We start from the raw sequence: 19193 nt of genomic DNA, 5'->3' as shown, positions 1-19193 counted from the left end.
GTCTTGCAGTTGTGACCAAAGATGGCGTCTATGTCCTTGACTTGGCTGCCAAGGTGGATGCCACGGCTGACTACATCTGTAAAGTGAAATGGGGTGATATAGAGTTTCCTCCCCCCTTCGGACGTGAGGCGTATCCAGAGGTAAGATGGGTTTGGAGAGGAGAAGGAGGGCGATGGGGACCAAGGGACAGGGTGACTAATCTCGGACGAGCATTTGGACCCCTTTGAGACTGTATTTGGCAGGAAAAGGAAGATGGGAAGACCATTTAATTTTCTTAAAATCCCAGTGGGGTGGGGGTGGGAGGCAGCCAAGCCTCTGGATCCTGGCCAGAAATCCTTTTAGACTTCGCTCCCAATCAACCTCCCTGGGCTTTTAACTTGATTTGTTGCTTCTTGATAATTCCAAGTGGCTTCCTCCTAATCCTGTCGGGAAGGAAGGGTGCTGAGAATTTTAATTGCTCCCCCCTCCCCCAAAAGTCCTCCCAGCAGGATCAGGCCTTCTGTGAAGTTCCCCAAGCTGGGCTGCCAGAGGCTGTTGGGCCCGGGGAGGGAGGAGCAGGCAGATGCTGGAGTGGGGCATGGTAGAAGCAGAGTGACATGGTGTGCTGAGGCTTGGGCAGAGAGCCATGTAGTCAGAGGATAGAGTTCAGAAGATTGTCCCCAGGCAGTGACTGTGGCTGTGGGTGGTTTTGGTACTTGGAGATACCATCATGTGTTGTCCCAGACCTGCGTGGCCCTGCACAGTTCTTTCTCCCTGGCCCCCTTAAGGCAGTCGGATGACCTCTGTGTGCTTTCAGGGCAAGGGGAGGTCCTGGGAGCCGGGACCTTGTGAAGGCCAACCTGTTGCTCTCTGGTTCCCTAGGAAGCTTACATTGCTGACCTGGATGCCAAAAGCGGGGCGAGCCTGAAGCTGACCTTGCTGAACCCCAAGGGGAGGATCTGGACCATGGTGGCCGGGGGTGGCGCCTCCGTCGTGTACAGGTGACAGGATGCTAGCCAGGTCCACTCCTCCGTGAGCTGGAAGTCTCTGGTTCTCACCTGGGTGTGGGCCCATAGCTCATGGGACAGATGGAAGTGGTGACATCCTACAGAGCTTCTGGCCCCACAGCGTCGCTTGCAGCCTCTCTTTGCTTCAGAATGATGTTATTATTTTTTTATTTTTTATTTTTGGTGGTACTGGGATTCCTGGAAGCCCTTCTACCTCCGGGCTACACTCCCAGACCTATTTTTATATTTTTTATTTGGAAACAGGGTCTCCTAAGCCAGCGCGCATGGCTGGCTTCGAACCTGCGCGATCCTCCTGTCTCTGCCTCCCAAGCGTGGGGATTACAAGCGTGCGCCACCACGCCCGGCCAGAATGATGTTATTTATATATTTTTTCTTGTGCTGGGGAGGAACCCACGGGCATCTACCTCCGAGCTATACCCTCAGCCCTATTTTTTAGTCTTTATAGTGAAAGTGGATCTCACAAAGTTGCAGAGGGCCTCACTACGTAGCTGAGGCCATCCGTGAACCACGATCCTGTCTCAGCCTCCCAAATGCTGGGATTACAAGCGTGCGTGCGCCACCATGCCATGCCTGGTAGAATGATATTATTTTCTTTTTTTTTTTTTTTTTTTTTTTTTTTTTTGGTGGTACTGGAGATGGAACCCAGGGGCTTTTCTACCTCCGGGCTACACTTCCAGACCTATTTTATATTTTATTTGGAAATAGGGTCTCAGTAAGTTGCTGAGAGCCTCACTAAGTAGCTGAGGGTGGCTTTGAACCTGTACAGTCCTCCTGTTTCAGCCTCCCAAGTGCTGGGATTACAAGCGTGTGCCACCACGCCCAGCTAGAATGATGTTATTTTTAAAAGATTTAATTTATATAGTTAGTGCTGTATATGCCCCAAATGTAAGAGAAAATGAACTAGCAGGTGAAAGTTGCCTGGCTGCCTCTACAAGTCATGCTAGTATGCTAGTGAACATGCTATGTTTTGTGCTCCCAGGCATTTTAATGCCTGTATAAATACTTCAATGCTTTTTTGCTTTGTAGAAATGTTGAGATCATATTCTACACCCTTTTCTTTTTCTTTTCTCTCTTTTTTTTTTTTTTTTATGCTGGTACTGGGGATGGAACCGGGCATTCTACCTCTGAGCTACACTCCCAGCCCTTTTTTTTTTTTTTTTTTTTTTGGTGGTACTGGGGTTCCTGGAAGCCCTTCTCCTCCGGGCTACACTCCCAGACCTATTTTTTTATATTTTTATTTAGAAATAGGATCTCTTACGCTAGTGTGGCTGGCTTCAAACCTGCGCGATCCTCCTGTCTCCGCCTCCCAAGTGCGGGGATTACAAGCGTGCGCCACCACGCCCGGCTCAGCCCTATTTTTTATTCTTTATTTTGAAACGGGGTCTCAGAGTTGCAAAGGGCCTCGCTAAGTAGCTGAAGCTGTCCACAAACTGAAATCCTCCTGTCTCAGCCTCCCAAGTGCTGGGATTACAAGTGTGTGCCACCACACCCGGCCCTACCCTTTTCAATAATTGGCAATTTTTTTTCTTTACAACCACTGCAGGAAAGCCGAACATGGTGGCGCATGCTTGTAATCCAGAATGGGAAGCTGAGACGAGGATAGTGGTTCGCGGACAGCCTCAGCTACTAAGTGAGGCTCTCCGCAACTCAGTGAGACCCTATTTCAAAATAAAGAATAAAAAATTAGGCAGGGAGTGTAGCTTGGAGGTCAAATGCCTCTGGGTTCTGTCCCCAAGACCTGCAATAAAATAAAATAAAATAAATAAAAGCACGGTAGGAGTGGTTAGCGGACAGCCTCAGCTACTTAGTGAGGCTTTCTGCAACTCAATGAGACCCTGTTTCAAAATAAGGAATAAAAAATAGGGCAGGGGGTGTAGCTCGGAGGTCAAATGCCCCTGAGTTCGATCCCCAAACCCGCAAAAAAAAGCACAGTAGGGCCGGGCGTGGTGGCGCACACTTGTAATCCCAGTACTTGGGAGCCTGAGACAGGAGGCGCGTAGGTTTGAAGCCAGCCTCAGCTACTTAGTGAGGCTCACAGCAACTTAGTGAAACCCTCTTTCCAAATAAAAATATAAAACTGGTCTGGGAGTGTAGCCCGGAGGTAGAAAGCCCCTGAGTTCCATTCCCAGTACTATAAAAAAAAATAGCACGATAGGGATCTGGTCATTACAGATGTGTGATCTGCTCCATCCCTCTCTGGATGGCTGGCACTCTTTCATGGGCTGCAACACAGTTCTCTCTATCGGGGAGCCCATTGGGGACTCCCACAGTTTGTGTTTTCTCAGGTTTTTTTGTTTTTGTTTTTGGTGGTACTGGGGGTGGAACCCAGGGGCTTTTCTACCTTCAGGCTACACCCCCAGGCCTATTTTATATTTCATTTGGAAACAGGGTCTCACTAAGTTGCTGAGAGCCTCACTAAGTAGTTGAGGCTGGCTTCGAACCTGTGCGATCCTCCTGTCTCAGCCTCCCAAGCGCGGGGATTACAAGCGTGCGCCACCATGCCCGGCGTTTTTCTCACGTTTTTAACTGGGCACTTGCTCATTGTTTATTTAACCCACACTACCAGAGCCCAGGGCCCCAGGGTTGGCAGAGTGTGCCACCCAGGAGAGTCTCGTGGAGCCCAGTTGACTTTGAGCAAGACTTGTGGGGTTGAGGGTTGAAGGACCAAGAGACTGGTTCTGCAAGCTGACTTTAGTGCTTCTGGGTAGGGGACGGTGTGTCCTCCCAGGAGGCCACTAGGCTGCCCTCTCCTGCCTCAGGCCTGCACTGATGCTTCTGTCTTCCCGGCAGTGATACCATCTGTGATCTAGGAGGTGTCAATGAGCTGGCCAATTACGGCGAATACTCAGGTGCCCCCAGTGAGCAGCAGACCTACGACTACGCCAAGACTATCCTCTCCCTCATGACCCGAGAGAAGCACCCAGATGGTGAGGCACGACTGCACATGCGCACACACCTCGCGCCTTCCCCTGTGACGGCCCAGTGTGCCGCAGCGGGAACGGCTTTGTGCTGGGTCACGGAGGCTGCGGTCCTGCGCCCTTGCCACTTGGGGCTAGTCATTTCATTTCTGGACCTCTGCTTCCCTCATTTCAGATGAGCAGGGATAACATCTATCAGAGGGGCTGCTCAGAGGGCAAAGGGGTAATATGCAGTACCGCCTAGTAAACAGAGACAAGGGAGTAGTACCTGCCCTGATTGCTGTAAGCTCAGTGCCTGATGACAGCGATACCATCTTGTGTATCATCCAGACTGTGTGATTCCCTGTCACCCAGTGTTTTGGATCTATACGTAGCAAGTCTCTTTCTAAGCGAGAGAGAGAAAAGGAGAGAGAGAATGCCACCAACCCATTCTCAAAGAGGTGTCCAGGAACCAAGCTGGAATTCTAGATGCTAACTAGGAACGATGTAGAGATCCTGGGTTTAATAACCACTGCCTGGTGGTGTAGGTATTGGAGAGTTGGGCTGAAAAGGCTGAGTGCACATTGAAGACACAGTCTTGCTGTCTGACTCCTGGCGGGAGGGGGCTCCCCTCGGGAGCGAGGGTTCCTTCGGTTTCTGGGACCTACTCGAGTCTCTCTCTAACCACTTTTCAAATTTTCTCTTATTCCGAACCCAGGCAAGATCCTCATCATTGGAGGCAGCATCGCAAACTTCACCAATGTGGCTGCTACTTTCAAGGTAACCTGCCACCGGAGCGGTGTGGATTCTGGGGAAAGCGGGTTTGGGGAAAGGAAGGTTTGAGTTCCCATGTGCTACCCAGTTCAGGTAGGGTCTCTTGCCCCAGGTTTCTCCTTTTTTTTTGGGGGGGGGCGGGGGGGAGCCTGCTGGGGTTGCAGAAGACACTGGGATAGGAGAGGAAATGTGAAGCTATGTCTCTGGGCAAGGAGCTGACACTGACTGGACCATAATTCTCCCATCGGAAGCATAGGCTCTTCTGGTCTTTTATCTTTTATTGACCAGCCCCTTCTAAAGACTAGCATGACGAAAGTGTTTTGTTTTGTTTTTTTTTTTGGTGGTACTGGGGTTCCTGGAAGCCCTTCTACCTCCGGGTTACACTCCCAGACCTATTTTTTATATTTTTGAAACAGGGTCTCTTACGCCAGTGCGGCTAGCTTTGAACCTGCGCGATCCTCCTGTCTCCGCCTCCCACGCGCAGGGATTACAAGCGTGCGCCACCACGCCCGGCGACGAAAGTGTTTTAATCAGCTGGGGCTCTTGCCCATCCAGCCAGGGTTCCGTAAAGCTGAATCCATGTGCATGGGTCTGGGTTACGGGCACATGTGTTAATGGAAATGTGATGCTGGGCTTAGTGGTACACACCTATAATCCCAGTACTTGAGAGGCTGAGATGGAAGGATCATAGGTTCCAGGAGAGCCAAGCTGGGTGCGTTGGCACATGTTTGTAATTTCAGTGCTTGGGAGGCTGAAACAAGAGGATCACAGATTTGAAAACAGCCTTAGCAAATAGTGAGACTCTCATCAACCTAGTAAGACTCTGATTCAAAATAAAGAAATAAAATGGGGCTGGGGGTATAGCTCAGAGATACAGTGCTCCTGGGTGTCTAATCCCTAGTACCACCAAAAAAATAAAATAGCCAGGCATGGTAGCACATGCTTGTAATCCTAGTGCTTGGGAGGCTGAAACAGAAGGATCACCAGCCTCAGCTACTTAGTGAGGCCCTCCTAAACTTAGTGAGACTTCGTTTTAAAATAAAGAATAGCCGGGCGTGGTGGTGTACACTTGTAATCATGCTCTTGGGAGGCGGAGACAGGAGGATCGTGCAGGTTTGAAGCCAGCCTTGCTGGCTTAAGAGACCCTGTTTCCAAATAAAAATATAAAATAGTTCTGGGAGTGTAGCCTGGAGGTAGAAAGGTTCCATCCCTAGTACCACCAAAAAATTAAAAAATAAAAATATGCCGGGCGTGGTGGCGCACGCTTGTAATCCCCGCGCTTGGGAGGCGGAGACAAGGAGGATCGCGCAGGTTCGAAGCCAGCCGTGCTGGCGTAAGAGACCCTGTTTCAAAAATATAAAATAGGTCTGGGAGTGTAGCCCGGAGGAAGAAGGGCTTCCAGGAACCCCAGTACCACCAAAAATAAATAAATAAATAAAAGGCCGGGCGTGGTGGCGCACACTTGTAATCCCAGCGCTTGGGAGGCAGAGACAGGAGGATCGCGCAGGTTCAAAGTCAGCCGCGCTGACTTAAGAGACCCGGTTTCAAAAAATATAAAATAGGTCTGGGAGTGTAGCCCGGAGGTAGAAGGGTTTCCAGGAAACCCAGTACCACCAAAAAAATAAATAAACAAATAAATAAAAAAGCTGCTAAGGTGTACCTGTTTCAGATTTGACCACGGAATCAGATGCAGTGAGGGAGACCCGTCCGCAGAGCTAGACTTCCATGGCTGACATTTATTTGTTCTTTATTCTCAAAACATATGCAAAATAACCATTTTTTTATTTTTATTTGGAAACAGGGTCTCTTAAGCCAGCAAGGCTGGCTTCGAACCTGCACATTCCTCCTGTCTCCGCCTCCTAAGTGTGGGGATTACAAGTGTGTGCCACCACACCCGGCTTTAGCAGCTTTTTTAAAACTTGGGATTAGCTGGATGTGGTGGCACACGCTTGTAATCCCAGCATTTGGGAGGCTGAGACCAGAGGATCACAGTTCACGGACAGCCTCAGCTACTTAGTGAGGCCCTCTGCAACTCAATGAGACCCTGTTTCAAAATAAAGAATAAGAAAAATGGGCTGGGGGTATAGCTCGGAGGTAGAATGCCCCTGGGTTCCATCCCCAGTACTGCAAAACAAAAAACAAAACAAAAAAAAACCTTGGGATTAGCCTTGGGCAGTAAAGGCAGGACCCTTAGCAAGGGTGGTTATGTCTGGTACAGGAACTGGGTAGAACTTCCTATAACTGTTATGGTGGCACAAATTAGATTCAAGGCTTATAAACTAGCTGAGTCTGGAGAAATACAACTAGACACAACTTTGCACCTCCCATTTTTTCAGAGTAGACGGATATCCAGAGTAATTGCTGTTCTAAGTCAGTCAGGCAGCATTTGTCACTGAAGAAGACTGTCCCTGTACCTCTGCGAAGCCTTGCATGGGGCCCCAGCCCAGACCCTCCCCACGGTTGCAATAAGAGATGAGAATAATTGTGGATGGGACAAGGAGACCAGCAAGCCCTGCGGATGTGGGTGGCCGGGGAGGCGTGTACTGAGGGCGTGGGCTCAGCTGCCCCCACCTTCCTACTTCAGCAGATTCCAGGGAGGTCCCGCGCATGATCCTTGACCGCCAGGACCTGCGGGATTTATGAGCAGAAGCTTTTGCCACATACACCTGGTGCATTTTCTCTATCGCAGCTGTAAATAACTGGTTTGTAGCTGCCTTCACTTATTCACGTCTATCTGTCATTCCTTTGGGCTTTCAGGGCATCGTGCGAGCAATTCGAGATTACCAGGGTCCCCTGAAGGAGCACGAAGTCACCATCTTTGTCCGAAGAGGTGGCCCCAACTATCAGGAGGGCTTACGGGTGATGGGAGAAGTCGGTAAGAGGGGCACGTTGCCCGCTCCCTCTTTGAGGGTGGGTGTCCTGCCTCCTTGGGCTGCAGAGTGTGTCTTTGGGCTCTTTCATGCTCTCCCACTCCCCTCTCTGCACATGCAGCTTTTTCTTCTTCCCTGGCAGAGTGCCTGTTTGAATTTGAGAATGAGAAAGAGCTTTGTCATTCAGCTCCATGGTTAAATACAGACAGCTGGGCATGGAGGTGCATGTGCGTGCCTGTGATCCCAGTACTTGGGAGACTTGAGACAGGAGGATCACAGGTTGGGGGCCAGCCTCAGCAACTTAGTGAGACCTTCAGTAACTTAGTGAGACCTTGTTTTAAAATAAGAGTAAACTAGGACTGGGGGTGTAGCTCAGGTAGAATGCCCTGGTTGTATCTATAATAAAAAAAAAAAAAGGAAAGGGTGTTAAGGAGAGAGAGCCCAGGCCAGGGAGGCAGGCATGAGCCAACACAGGAGACAAGGGCGGTGAAGGTTGGGGAGCAAGGAGCAGGGCCATGATCAGGAGTGCACACTAATAATCCTTTTGGCCGTCGGGTGTGGTGGTGCACACTTGTAATCCCAGCATTTGGGAGGCTGAGACAGGAGGATTGCAGTTTGTGGACAGCTAGCCTCTACTTAATGGGGCCCTCTGCAACTCAGTGAGACCCTGTTTCAAAATAAAGACTACAGCCGGGCGTGGTGGCGCACGCTTGTAATCCCCGCACTTGGGAGGCTGAGACAGGAGGATCATGCAGGTTCGAAGCCAGCCTCAGCTGGCTTAAGGGACCCTGTCTCCAAATAAAATGTAAAAATAGGAGAATGCCCCTAGGTTCCATCCCTAGTACCACCAAATAAATAAATAAATAAATAAATAAATAAATAAATAAATAAAATAAAAGACCAAAAAATCAGGCTGGGGGTGTAGGTTGGAGGTAGAATGCCTCTGGGTTCCATCCCCAGTACTGCAAGAGAAAAAAAACAAAAACCCTTTTGGCCACTTGAGGCTGCTTTTTCCTCTTATCAACAGGTGATGTTTAGAAAGATTTGTTAGGTGGCATGGTTGTGGTTTTTTGTGGTGGTGTTTTTTGTACTGGGATTAGAACCCAGGGGCATTCTACCTCCAAGCTATACCCCCTGGTCCTATTTTTTAGTCTTTATTTTTTTGAAACAGGCTCTCACTGAGTTGCAAAGGGCCTCACTAAGTAGCTAAGGGTGTCTGCGAACCACGATCCTCCGGTCTCTGCCTCCTGAATGCTGGGATTACAGGTGTGTGCCACCACACCCAGCCTGGTGGTAGCATGGTTTTGACAGCCATTTGTCCTGGATAAATGGTCTTGCCCCAGAAGCACCAGCCATGAAGCAAGGCTGCCAGGGCCTTTGTGAAGTCCTGTGGACTCGGCACTTGTACAGGGAGTCACATCAAGTGCTCTTTTCCTTTCCTCACAGGGAAGACCACTGGGATCCCCATCCACGTCTTTGGAACAGAGACTCACATGACAGCCATTGTGGGGATGGCCCTAGGCCAGCGACCCATCCCCAATCAGCCACCTACAGCGGCCCACACTGCCAACTTCCTCCTCAATGCCAGCGGGAGCACATCGGTAGGTACCAGCCTTCCACTTGCCATGACCTAAGGAGCCATAGTGCTCCCCCTCCCTGTCCCCTAATCCAGAATATAGTGTCCCTCTTCTGCCATTCAGGGGAATAAGGAAAATATGGGGGAGTTTAGTACTGATTTATTTTTTGTGCTGGGGGTTGAATTCAGGGGCTTTTCCCCTCCAAGCTACACCTCCAGGCATTTTTGTTTATTGTATGTATATATGTGTATGGTACTGTGGATTGAACACAGGCATTCTACTTCTGAGTTACACTCCCAGCCATTATTTTATTTCATTTTATTTATTTATTTATTTATTGGTGGTACTGGGGTTCCTGGAAGCCCTTCTACGTCCGGGCTACACTCCCTGACCTATTTTTATTAGGAAACAGGCTCCGAACCAGTGCGATCCTCCTGTCTCCGCCTCCCAAGCTCAGGGATTATAAGCATGCTCCACCACTCCCGGCCTTATTTTTTATTTTGAAATAGGGCTCACTAAGTTGCTGAGGCTAACCGCAAACCTATAATCCTCATGTCTTGGCCTCTCAAGTACTGGGATTACAAGCACAAGCACACAGCACACTTGGCTCCTTTTTCTTTTTCTTTTTTTCTTCTTCTTTTTTTTTTTTTTTTTTTTTTTTTTGCAGTACTGGGGATGGAACCCAGGGGCATTCTACCTCCGAGCTACAACCCTAGCCCTATTTTTTATTCTTTATTTTGAAACAGGGTCTCACTGAGTTGCAAAGGGCCTCACTAAGTAGCTGAGGCTGTCCATGAACCCAGATCCTCCTGTCTCAGCCTCCCAAAGGCTGGGATTACATAAGCGTGCAGCACCACGCCTGGCTCCCATTAACGCAAAAAATAAATACATAAATACCAGTGCTTCACCTGATGTCTTCGGGGCCTTGAGCACCAGTGGCTTCTCTCTTATCTGCCAACTGTGACCCTTACCTGTCTCCCCTTGTACCGCGCAGACTCCAGCACCCAGCAGGACAGCGTCTTTCTCTGAGTCCAGGGCAGATGAGGTTGCCCCGGCGAAGAAGGCCAAGCCTGCCATGCCTCAAGGTACCTGGTGGGGCTTGCACGGCCCCTCGGTGCTCTCCCTCTCTCTCCTCCCTTTCCTGGTCCTGTCTGGACTGGCAGAGATGGATGGAAAGCTGTTTGGGCTCCGCGGGAGTGGACTTGGGGCATGGGATGGGCATGAGACAGGAGGAGGTGGTGTGAGCCTCCCTGTGGGCTCTCCTGAGGCTGGAGAGCCACCCTGTGCCTCGGTCACTTCACTCTCCCTCTGTTTTCACCCTGGTCTCCCCAGGGGACTGTGAGCTGATCTGGAAGACTGGAGGAGACAGGGTTTCAGAAATACCAGGAGGTGAGGTTCTCCCCGACTCCTCTTGAGCGCAGGGCAGGAGACAGGAGCTCAGGGCTGCAGAGCAGGCTCTATGATAGCAGCTCTTAAAACACACATTCCCTGCCCATGAGTCCAGCATAAGAAAAGACCTTGTCTGCCAGCCCCTCTGTACTTCACCTGATTTGCCTCTCTCCTGGTTCGTCAAGACATGATCCCAGCCAGCCCTTGCACCAGCGTTAGCTCAGCGACCCCGATTTCCACTGGGCTGACGAAGCCTGTGTAGCCTCTTCCTGATACAGCGAGACCGCTGAGGCACTGGGGAATAACAGTGCCGCTCCCCCCAAAGACTCACCCTGTGGTCCCCAAGCCAGTAGCCTTGTCCACAAGGGAGAATGACAGGTCCAGTCCATGCTGGTCTAATCACCATACTGTGCTTCAAGGGGACAAAGAACAGCTGGAAGCAAGAGGGTGTGACCCACAGACTGAAAGCCCAGCTGTGCTCAGAGGGCCTGGGGGAGGCCGGGCTCCAGGGCACCGCCCAGCTTCACCTCCTGCCCCTCTCTGCACGCCTTGGTTCTGTGCCCTTTCCTGCCTCCTTTCTGCTGACAGGCTTCTTTCTGCCCCTTCTGTTGGCTTTGCTCCTCCTGTCCTGTGAGAAGGAGACAGGGCATCCGCACAGAAAGGCTTGTCCCGGGACCCTTCCCTGACCCCGTCCTCTCCCGCCAAAGCCTCAAGCATCATCAGGTCACTCAGTTGCCTTGGTCATTTTCTTTGACAGATTCAGTCCCAAGTCCAAGATCCCTGCAAGGTAGGATGCCCCCACCCCGCCGGGATCTGCGTGTGGCTTTGTTAGTGGTCACAGTTCTCCTGTGTGCCTTGTTTCTCCCTCCCCTGCCTGGTTGCAGTGTTGTCTGGTATATTTCCTGTCCCTGCCGTGGTGTGGCCCGTCCCCAAGTCCTAGTCTTCACTCTTTGTCTCCCACCCCCGCCGCCCACTCAGCGCTCTTCACACTGTGTGGCTGGCTGTCCCCGTTCCCCGCCTGGGGGAGAGGGAAGGCCTCAGGAGAGCCAGGCCCATAGCCCTGAGTGTCAACGAGGGAGGCTCCCTTGGAAGGAAGGAGCCATTCAGCTGAAAGGGGAGTGGCAGAGGGCAGTGGGCTTCCATGGCTGCCCCTGGTCACCCGATTCGATTCTCCTCGGCAACTCACGATGGCACCCTCCTCCCACTTCTGCTCAGCATCACACTGCGAGCCTCACCCGGAGCGCCTCCTACCAGGACAAGTTTAGATTTCTCCTAGGTTTGCGTGGAAGCACAGGCTAGATAAGAGAGGGAGAAACCAGATATGCTATACAGTGTGTCTACCAACTAGGTCGGTGGAAGGGATCGGGGCTGTGGTGTCTGATGTCACAGCATACAGCAGATAAGTTGTCACAGACATGTTGACTCAGGTGAGTAGATCTATCAGTAGGCGCATCAGGGCTTCCGGGTTACCTTTTCTTCCCCTCAAGACAAGAGTTTTGCTAAGTCCCCCAGGCTGGCCTCAAATTTGGGATCCTCCTACCTCGGCCTCCTGAGTAGCTAGGGTTATAGCTGTACAGAGCCACACCTGGCTCCATGTGACTTTCTGCAGTTCATAGCTGTGGGGGTGGGGAGTCTTCTCTGGGGACTTTGGCTGGTGGTCGTGGAGACTAACTAGGCGAAGGCATTGTTACACTACTCTAGCTACATTCTCTCTTTTCTCTCTTTTGGTATTGGGGATTGAACTCAGGGGTATTCTACCTCTCGACTACACCCCCAGCCCCATTTTATTTTTTATTCTGCTGAGGCAGATCATGAAACTGTAATCCTCCTGTCTCCCTCTCCCAAGTACTGGGATTACAAGCGTGTGCCACCATGCCCTGCAACTACATACTTTTTTTATGGGTGTAAGTGGCATTCTACCTCTGTGTTTCACCCCTAGCCCTGTTTTATTTATTTATTTATTTATTTATTTATTTATTTATTTATTTATTTTGCAGTACTGGGGATGGAACCCAGGGACATTCTATCTCCAAGCTACACCCCCAACCCTGTTTTTTATTCTTTATTTTGAAACAGGGTTCATTGAGTTGCAAAGGGACCCACTAAATATCTGAGGCTGGCTGCGAACTCTGATCTCAGGTCTCCGCCTCTCAATGCTGGGATTACGAGCATGTGGCGCCACACCGGCCTTTATTTCTATTTTGAAACGGGGACTCATTAAGTTGGTGGGAGTCTCACTACTTACTGAGACTGTCCTTGAACCTGGGATCCTCCTGTCTCAGCCTCCCAGGTACTGGGATTACAGGAGTGTGCCACCACAACCAGCTCTAGCAACTACATACTTTTGTGTATGTGTGTGATACTGAGGATGAAACCCAGAGGCATTCTACCTCTCAGCTATACCCCCAGCCACATTTTGTTTTATTTATTTATTTATGTATTTATTTATTTTTGTGGTATTGGGGATGGAACCCAGGGGCATTGTACTTCCGAGCTACACCCCCTGCCCAATTTTTTGAAACAGGGTCTCACTGAGTTGCAAAGAGCCTCACCAAGTAGTTGAGGCTGACTGCAAACCAGATTCTCCTATCTCAGCCTCCACATGCTGGGATTACAAGCATACTCCACCACACCCAGCTTATTTTTTTTATTTTTGAGTCAGGGTCTCACTAGGTTGCTGAGGCTGGCTATGAACCTGCCATCCTCCTGTCTCAGCCTTCCAAGTACTGGGATTACAAGCATGTGCCACCATACCAGGCTAAGTACATACCTTTTTGATTTGCTTCTGCCAAGGTCAAAGCTAGAAAGATCAGGATCAGACTAGTCCTCAGAGAGCTCTTTTCCCTGGGGAGGAGGGTGCTGGTGAGGGGCTTTATTCCCTTACTCTCTGTAACTGAGCTTTGAGGAGAAGTGGGAGAGGACCCACCCTTAGGGGCCTGAGGACGAGCCTAGGGGCACCTGGCCCCTCTCCTGGTTGTCTGGGGCCTGGCGCTGCTGGGGGCTGATGTGAGCCCCTTTGTCTTTGGTTTCCCTGCCCTCCTGTGCTGGAGGTGTGGGAGGGTTAGTGGTGATTTGGCCCTTGTTCTGGTCTTTGAAGACTGATGGATATATATGGCTCACGCATATCCCCGGGAATGGCACAGGCCCACAGGCATATGGGCTTCTCTTCCTTGGACAATCAAACTGCTTCTTAAGTTACTAAGCTCTGATACTAGATGTCCTAGGACCAATGGCATTTAGCTTCTCTGGTCTTCAGTTTCTTGGGGCTAGAAAATGTAAGACCGAGATTAGGTGGCTTCCCTTGTTCTGAGACTCCATGACTCATCAGATCTGTAGACCCAAGTGACAGTAAACCCCAGGTATTGGCAACACCAGGAGCTTTCTGTCATGAGCAGCTTACTGCTGGCTTATACAGGGTTTTAATCAGACCTTGAACCTGGCTTACTGCACCTGCACTGGCACTTTAGGTTAATTAATGCCAGATGCCACTGGATTAGACGGATGTTCTGCTTGGAGAATCTTGGTGTTCGCTTGGAGGATCTCCAGGCCTCTCCCCGGGCTGCTGTCCTCTACCTGGACTTGCAGGGAGTTGGGGGAGGCCACCTACTGCCGGGTGGTAAAGGGTTCTTTCCTTTCCAGCTGGGGACCGCACTTCTGCCAACTCTTCTTCCCTTTCTCACCTCATCTTTTCTTGCCCACTAGAGGATCTGTCCCAGAGCATTCTCAGGAGCAGCCGGGAGCCCCCTGGCCAGAAGGAGGAGGATGGGAGGGACAGGAGAGAAAGGCCAGGGCTCCTGCTGGCAGTTGGATGCTCCTGTGCTAGAGCCCGGCCAGAACCTTAGTTAGAGAAAAGGCTGTCCGTCCTGCCCTCGGCCCTGGTGGCAGCATACCTCTTTATTGGACCTACGCTGGCCAGAACTCATGAGAATTCAAACTCTGACCAGGGCTAGTTTTGTGTGGAGAATTTCTGGGTGATAAACATTGTTGGGAGTGAGTTAAAGTCCTGAGGCTTACCAAAATAGGGAAAGCAGCATTTTTTCTCCACTGATTAAAAAAAAATTGTGTGTGTGTGTGTGTGTGTGTGTGTGTATTTTTTCTTTTTCTGGCACTGGGGATTGAACCCAGGGCTGTTCTATCTCTGAGCTGTACCCCCAGCCCTATTTTGTTTATTTTTTAAAATGACTTCATTAGCCGAGCATGGTGGCGCATGCTTGTAACTGAGTGAGACCTTGTTTCAAAATAAAGAATGAAAACTAGGGCTGAGGGTATAGCTTGAGGTAGAATACCCCTGGGTTCAATCTCCATTACCTCAAAAAATAAAAATGGCTTCACTAAATTGCAGAGGGCCTTGCTAAGTTGCTGAGGCTGGCCATGAACCTGCGATCTTCCTATCTCAGCCTCCCAAGTATTGGGATTACAAGTGTGTGCCACCATATCCGGCTTGTAAAAAGTAATTTATTAAGATAACATTTATGCATGTAAGCTGATACTCTTCCTGTGAAATTAGGCAGGCCCTGGAGGAATTCCCCTGGATGGCTTCAGCAGAAGGGCCCCCTCCCTGTATTAGGAATCCTTTTCCTCTTCATTGCAGAGCTGTTTACCAGCCCACAGGGTCTTAGCTCCTTTCTGCTCTCTCTGCTGCCCCCTTCCAGAACACCGAGGCACCTCCTCCCAAGTTCTCAGAGTGCCATCATCCCAACTGTCCCTGGTTGTCTTGCTGTTTTGCTGAGTCTTCACCCTGGACTCGGGTGTGGATGTGTCTGGCAGGTAGCCCCTGCCCATGCAGGTCCCCCAGGGGTATATTCTGGGTACACTCGCAGTGTTTTTGCCCACCAGGAAAGAGCGCCACCCTCTTCAGCTGCCACACCAAGGCCATCGTGTGGGGCATGCAGACGCGGGCTGTGCAAGGCATGCTGGACTTCGACTACGTGTGCTCCCGAGACGCGCCCTCGGTGGCTGCCATGGTCTACCCCTTCACGTGAGTCATGCAAAGAGCAGGGCTGCAGAAGGTCGGCTTGGGAGTTGGCTGCTTCTAGCCTTTGTGTGGGGGAAGGGTCAGCACATCCCAGTGAACGGGGCGATCAGTATTCCTGGGGGGTTGTTTCCCATAGATGACAATTCTCTGAGACCTCACTTGTTTATTTTCTGGGTGAGCCTCCTCCTCTAAGCTTCCCCCTCTCAGTCCTGTTGGGTTGCCTGTGTCCTGACCCTTCCTCTGCTGTCCATAGTGGGGACCACAAGCAGAAGTTTTATTGGGGACACAAGGAGATCCTGATCCCTGTCTTCAAGAACATGGCAGACGCCATGAAGAAGCACCCAGAGGTAGATGTGCTGATCAACTTTGCCTCTCTCCGCTCTGCTTATGACAGCACCATGGAGACCATGAATTACGCACAGGTAGGCGTCTGGCTCTGGGGGCGAGCGAGGTGGAAAAGGCTCGGGAATAGTGGCCACGGTCATGGCCTCTTGGGACAAAAGGATTGGGAATCCAGAGAGGCCAGTGGTTTGAGTACTTTCAGAAATCAGGTCAGACTAGATGGAGGCTATTTGCCTGGACTTAGGGCCAGTTCCAAACTGGCATGGTGGCACATAGTTATAATCCCAGTCCTTGGGAGGCTGAGACAGGAGGATCGCAGGGTCGAGGCAGCTTCAGCAAGTAGTGAGATTCTCATCAACCTAGTGAGACCCTGTTTCAAAAATAAAAATAACAGCCGGGCGTGGTGGCGTACACTTGTAATCCCCTCGCTTGGGAGGCTGAGACAGGAAGATTGCACAGGTTCAAAGCCAGTCTCAGCTACTTAGTGAGGCTCTCAGCAACTTAGTGAGACCTTGTTTCCAAGTAAAACATAAAATAGGTCTGGGAGGATAACCTGGAGGGAGAAAGCCCCTAGATTCTACCCCCAGTACCACCAAATAAATAAATAAACAAACAAACAAACAAACAAAACAGTACTTGGAAGGCTGAGACAGGAAAATCACAGGTTCAAAGCCAGCCTCGACAACTTAGTGAGTCCCTACACAACTTAGTGAGATCCTGTTTTCAAATAAGAAATAAACCCGGGTGTGGTGGCGCATCCTTGTAATCCCAGCATTTGGGAGGCTGAGACTGGAGGATCACGGTTCAAGGACAGCCTCATCTGCTTAGTGAGGCCCTTTGCAACTCAGTGAGACCCTGTTTCAAAATAAAGAATAAAAAAAAAAAAAAAAAAATAGGGCTGGGGATGTAGCTCAGAGGTAGAATGCTCCTGAGTTCCATCCCTAGTTCCTCGGAAAAAAAAAAAAAAAAAGAAAATTAGACGCCGGGCGTGGTGGCGCGCGCTTGGGAGGCTGAGACAGGAGGTTCGCATGGATTCGAAGCCAGCCTCCGCTACTCAGTGAGGCTTCCAGCAACTTAGTGAGACCCTGTTTCCAAATAAAATATAAAAAAGGTCTAGGAGTATAGGCCGGAGATAGAAAGCCTCTGGGTTCCACTCCCAGTACCACAAAAAAAAAAAAAAAGAAAGAAAGAAAGAAGAAAATCAGGCTGGGGGTTTAGCTCAGAGGTAGAATGCACCTGGGTTCTATCCCCAATACCAAGGATGGGGGGGGTGCCGTTCCAGTCCTTTCACTTCCACCATATCTCTGTTATCCAAAACTAGCTAGAAAAATAGGAAAATACTTGCTTAACATGGAAGTATTATGTATTTGTTATAGAAAAAATTAAGTACTGATAAGAATCATTTCACGTTCTTTTTGGTGGAGCTAGGGATAGAATGAGTACAGGGCTTTGTGATACTAGGGCTAGGTAAGCACTCTGCACTGAGCTCCTCAGCCTCCTCCCCATGCTGAGACGGGGTCTTGCTGGTTTACCCAGGCTGGTTGTGAACGTGTGGTCCTTCCACCTCAGCCTCCCAAGTAGCTGGGATTACGGGAGTGCGCCACCATGCCGGTGAGGATATTGATTCTTCTGTTGTCTGATCCCAGACTGGCTTATTTCCGTCTAGGGCTAGAGAACATAGAATTGTTTTGATCTTTAAATGAAGTGAAAGAAAGGAAGCACATCTGCTAAAAATGAACTGCTTTTTGAGTCTAGAACAGACATGGGCAAACCATTGCCTGAGGCAAAACCAAGCCTGCCACCTATTCATGAAAATAGTTTTATTAAAACACACCGAGCTTCTCAATTACATGTTGTCACAGCTGCTTTCACGCTACAAAAGCTGCCGTACAGACCAGGTTACCTATAAAGCTAAACCATGGTCTTGACCCTTTATGAGAAGTTTGCTGGCCCTTGGTCCAGAGCCAGAGGTGATTGTAGGATGTTCTCTGCCTCCCTCCAGCCCTCTTCGGCTTGCCCCCCCAGCCTGCTGAGTGGAAGCAGCGCCTTCCTCTGACTCCCCCTCCCTGCCTTGTGGGAGCATAGTTTAGACTCAGTGGGTTGCTGCCTTATGAGCAGGCATAAGGACCAGCGGGGATCAGGTAGATCTGAGGGTTTGAGTGAGAATGTAGTGGCTTTGACGGTGGCGGGGTTGCACAAACATCTGCTGCTTCTCCTTTACTGATTTCCAGTGGAGATCGGTTTCGGGGTCTACTGCCTGTTTTAGTGAGAGGGTTAGAGTGATCGGGGAGGCACAGGTCTGAGGGAAGACATCACTTTTGTTGGAACCTGGAAGGGGCCGCAGGGCATGGGGATGAACTGAGCTGCCTCATTGCCCATCAGAAGTTCACAGGAAGGGACCGTTCTGTCTTCTAGATCCGGACCATTGCCATAATAGCAGAGGGCATCCCTGAGGCCCTCACGAGGAAGCTGATCAAGAAGGCAGAGCAGAAGGGAGTGACCATCATCGGACCCGCCACCGTGAGTCCCCTCGGAGAGGCTTCTAAGCTCAGGGTGCCAAGGAAGCGCACCTCTTTACTCTCTCTCCCTCCATTAGGCTGAGAAGACTTTGGGAGTACCTGTTGAGTTAGTCTATTTCCAGTTTTTGTTTTGTTTTGTTTTACAGTTCTGGAGATTGAACCCAGGGCTATTCTACCTCCAAGCTATACCCCCAGCCCTATTTTTTATTCTTTATTTTGAAACGAGGTTTCACTAAGTTGTGGAGGGCGTCACTAAATAGCTGAGGCTGGCTGCGAACCTGAGGTCCTCCTGTCTCAGCCTCCCAAGTACTGGGATTTTTTTTATTTTGGAGTGGTAGTGGTAGTGTTTAGGAAAGCCTTTGATTATTTCTTTAATTACAAAGCAAAGAAAAAGCCATGTGGAGGCCTTACTTTTGACCCAAAGGACTTCAAATAAGAAACTGCTCTATGAATATTGTTTTTGTTTGTTTTTACTTAGCTGTTGCATTAAAGATTCGAAACTAGGATTTTTAACCAAACAAGGGATTTTTCATCTCAGAGGCAAACATGATACATGGAGAAGCCCAGCTGTGTCATGTGTCTTAGCTGGATGCTGTAGCCCTTTGGAGCAATGGGGGTGACTTAACTTTGAGTATCCTGATCTGACTCTCCAGTAGCAAGCCTTTTTTTTTTTTTTTTTTTAACCAGAAAGGCTCTCTTTTCTGTGTACTGTCTCTTAAGAGAGGGAAGAGATTCTTCCCAAGCAGGAAATCCACTAAGCAGGTGTTAGTTTTCTCGACTGTTTTCTCCCAGTTTGCCAACGTGCAGGTAGTATGGGGGCCTGTGATTCTCATGTACCCTGTG

General features: G+C 49.9%; 1 protein-coding gene across 1 annotated transcript in view; it reads left to right on the top strand.

Moving 5' to 3' along the window:
- Nucleotides 1-19193, top strand: part of ACLY (ATP citrate lyase) — a gene marked incomplete at both ends in the record, with an annotated part of 54155 nt that overhangs the window by 13085 nt on the left and 21877 nt on the right. The window contains 11 exon segments of the mRNA XM_080712838.1: nt 10-140; nt 862-980; nt 3798-3934; nt 4623-4684; nt 7436-7553; nt 8995-9149; nt 10120-10210; nt 11272-11301; nt 15351-15492; nt 15743-15911; nt 18247-18351. Coding sequence (XP_080568964.1) covers nt 10-140; nt 862-980; nt 3798-3934; nt 4623-4684; nt 7436-7553; nt 8995-9149; nt 10120-10210; nt 11272-11301; nt 15351-15492; nt 15743-15911; nt 18247-18351 — 1259 coding nt within the window.

The sequence above is a fragment of the Muscardinus avellanarius genome (genome assembly GCF_963383645.1).
Source record: "Muscardinus avellanarius genome assembly, chromosome: 16".
NCBI lineage: Eukaryota > Metazoa > Chordata > Mammalia > Rodentia > Gliridae > Muscardinus > Muscardinus avellanarius.
The sequence above is the reverse complement of the archived record's forward strand: the minus strand, read 5'-3'. Positions and strand labels throughout refer to the sequence as shown.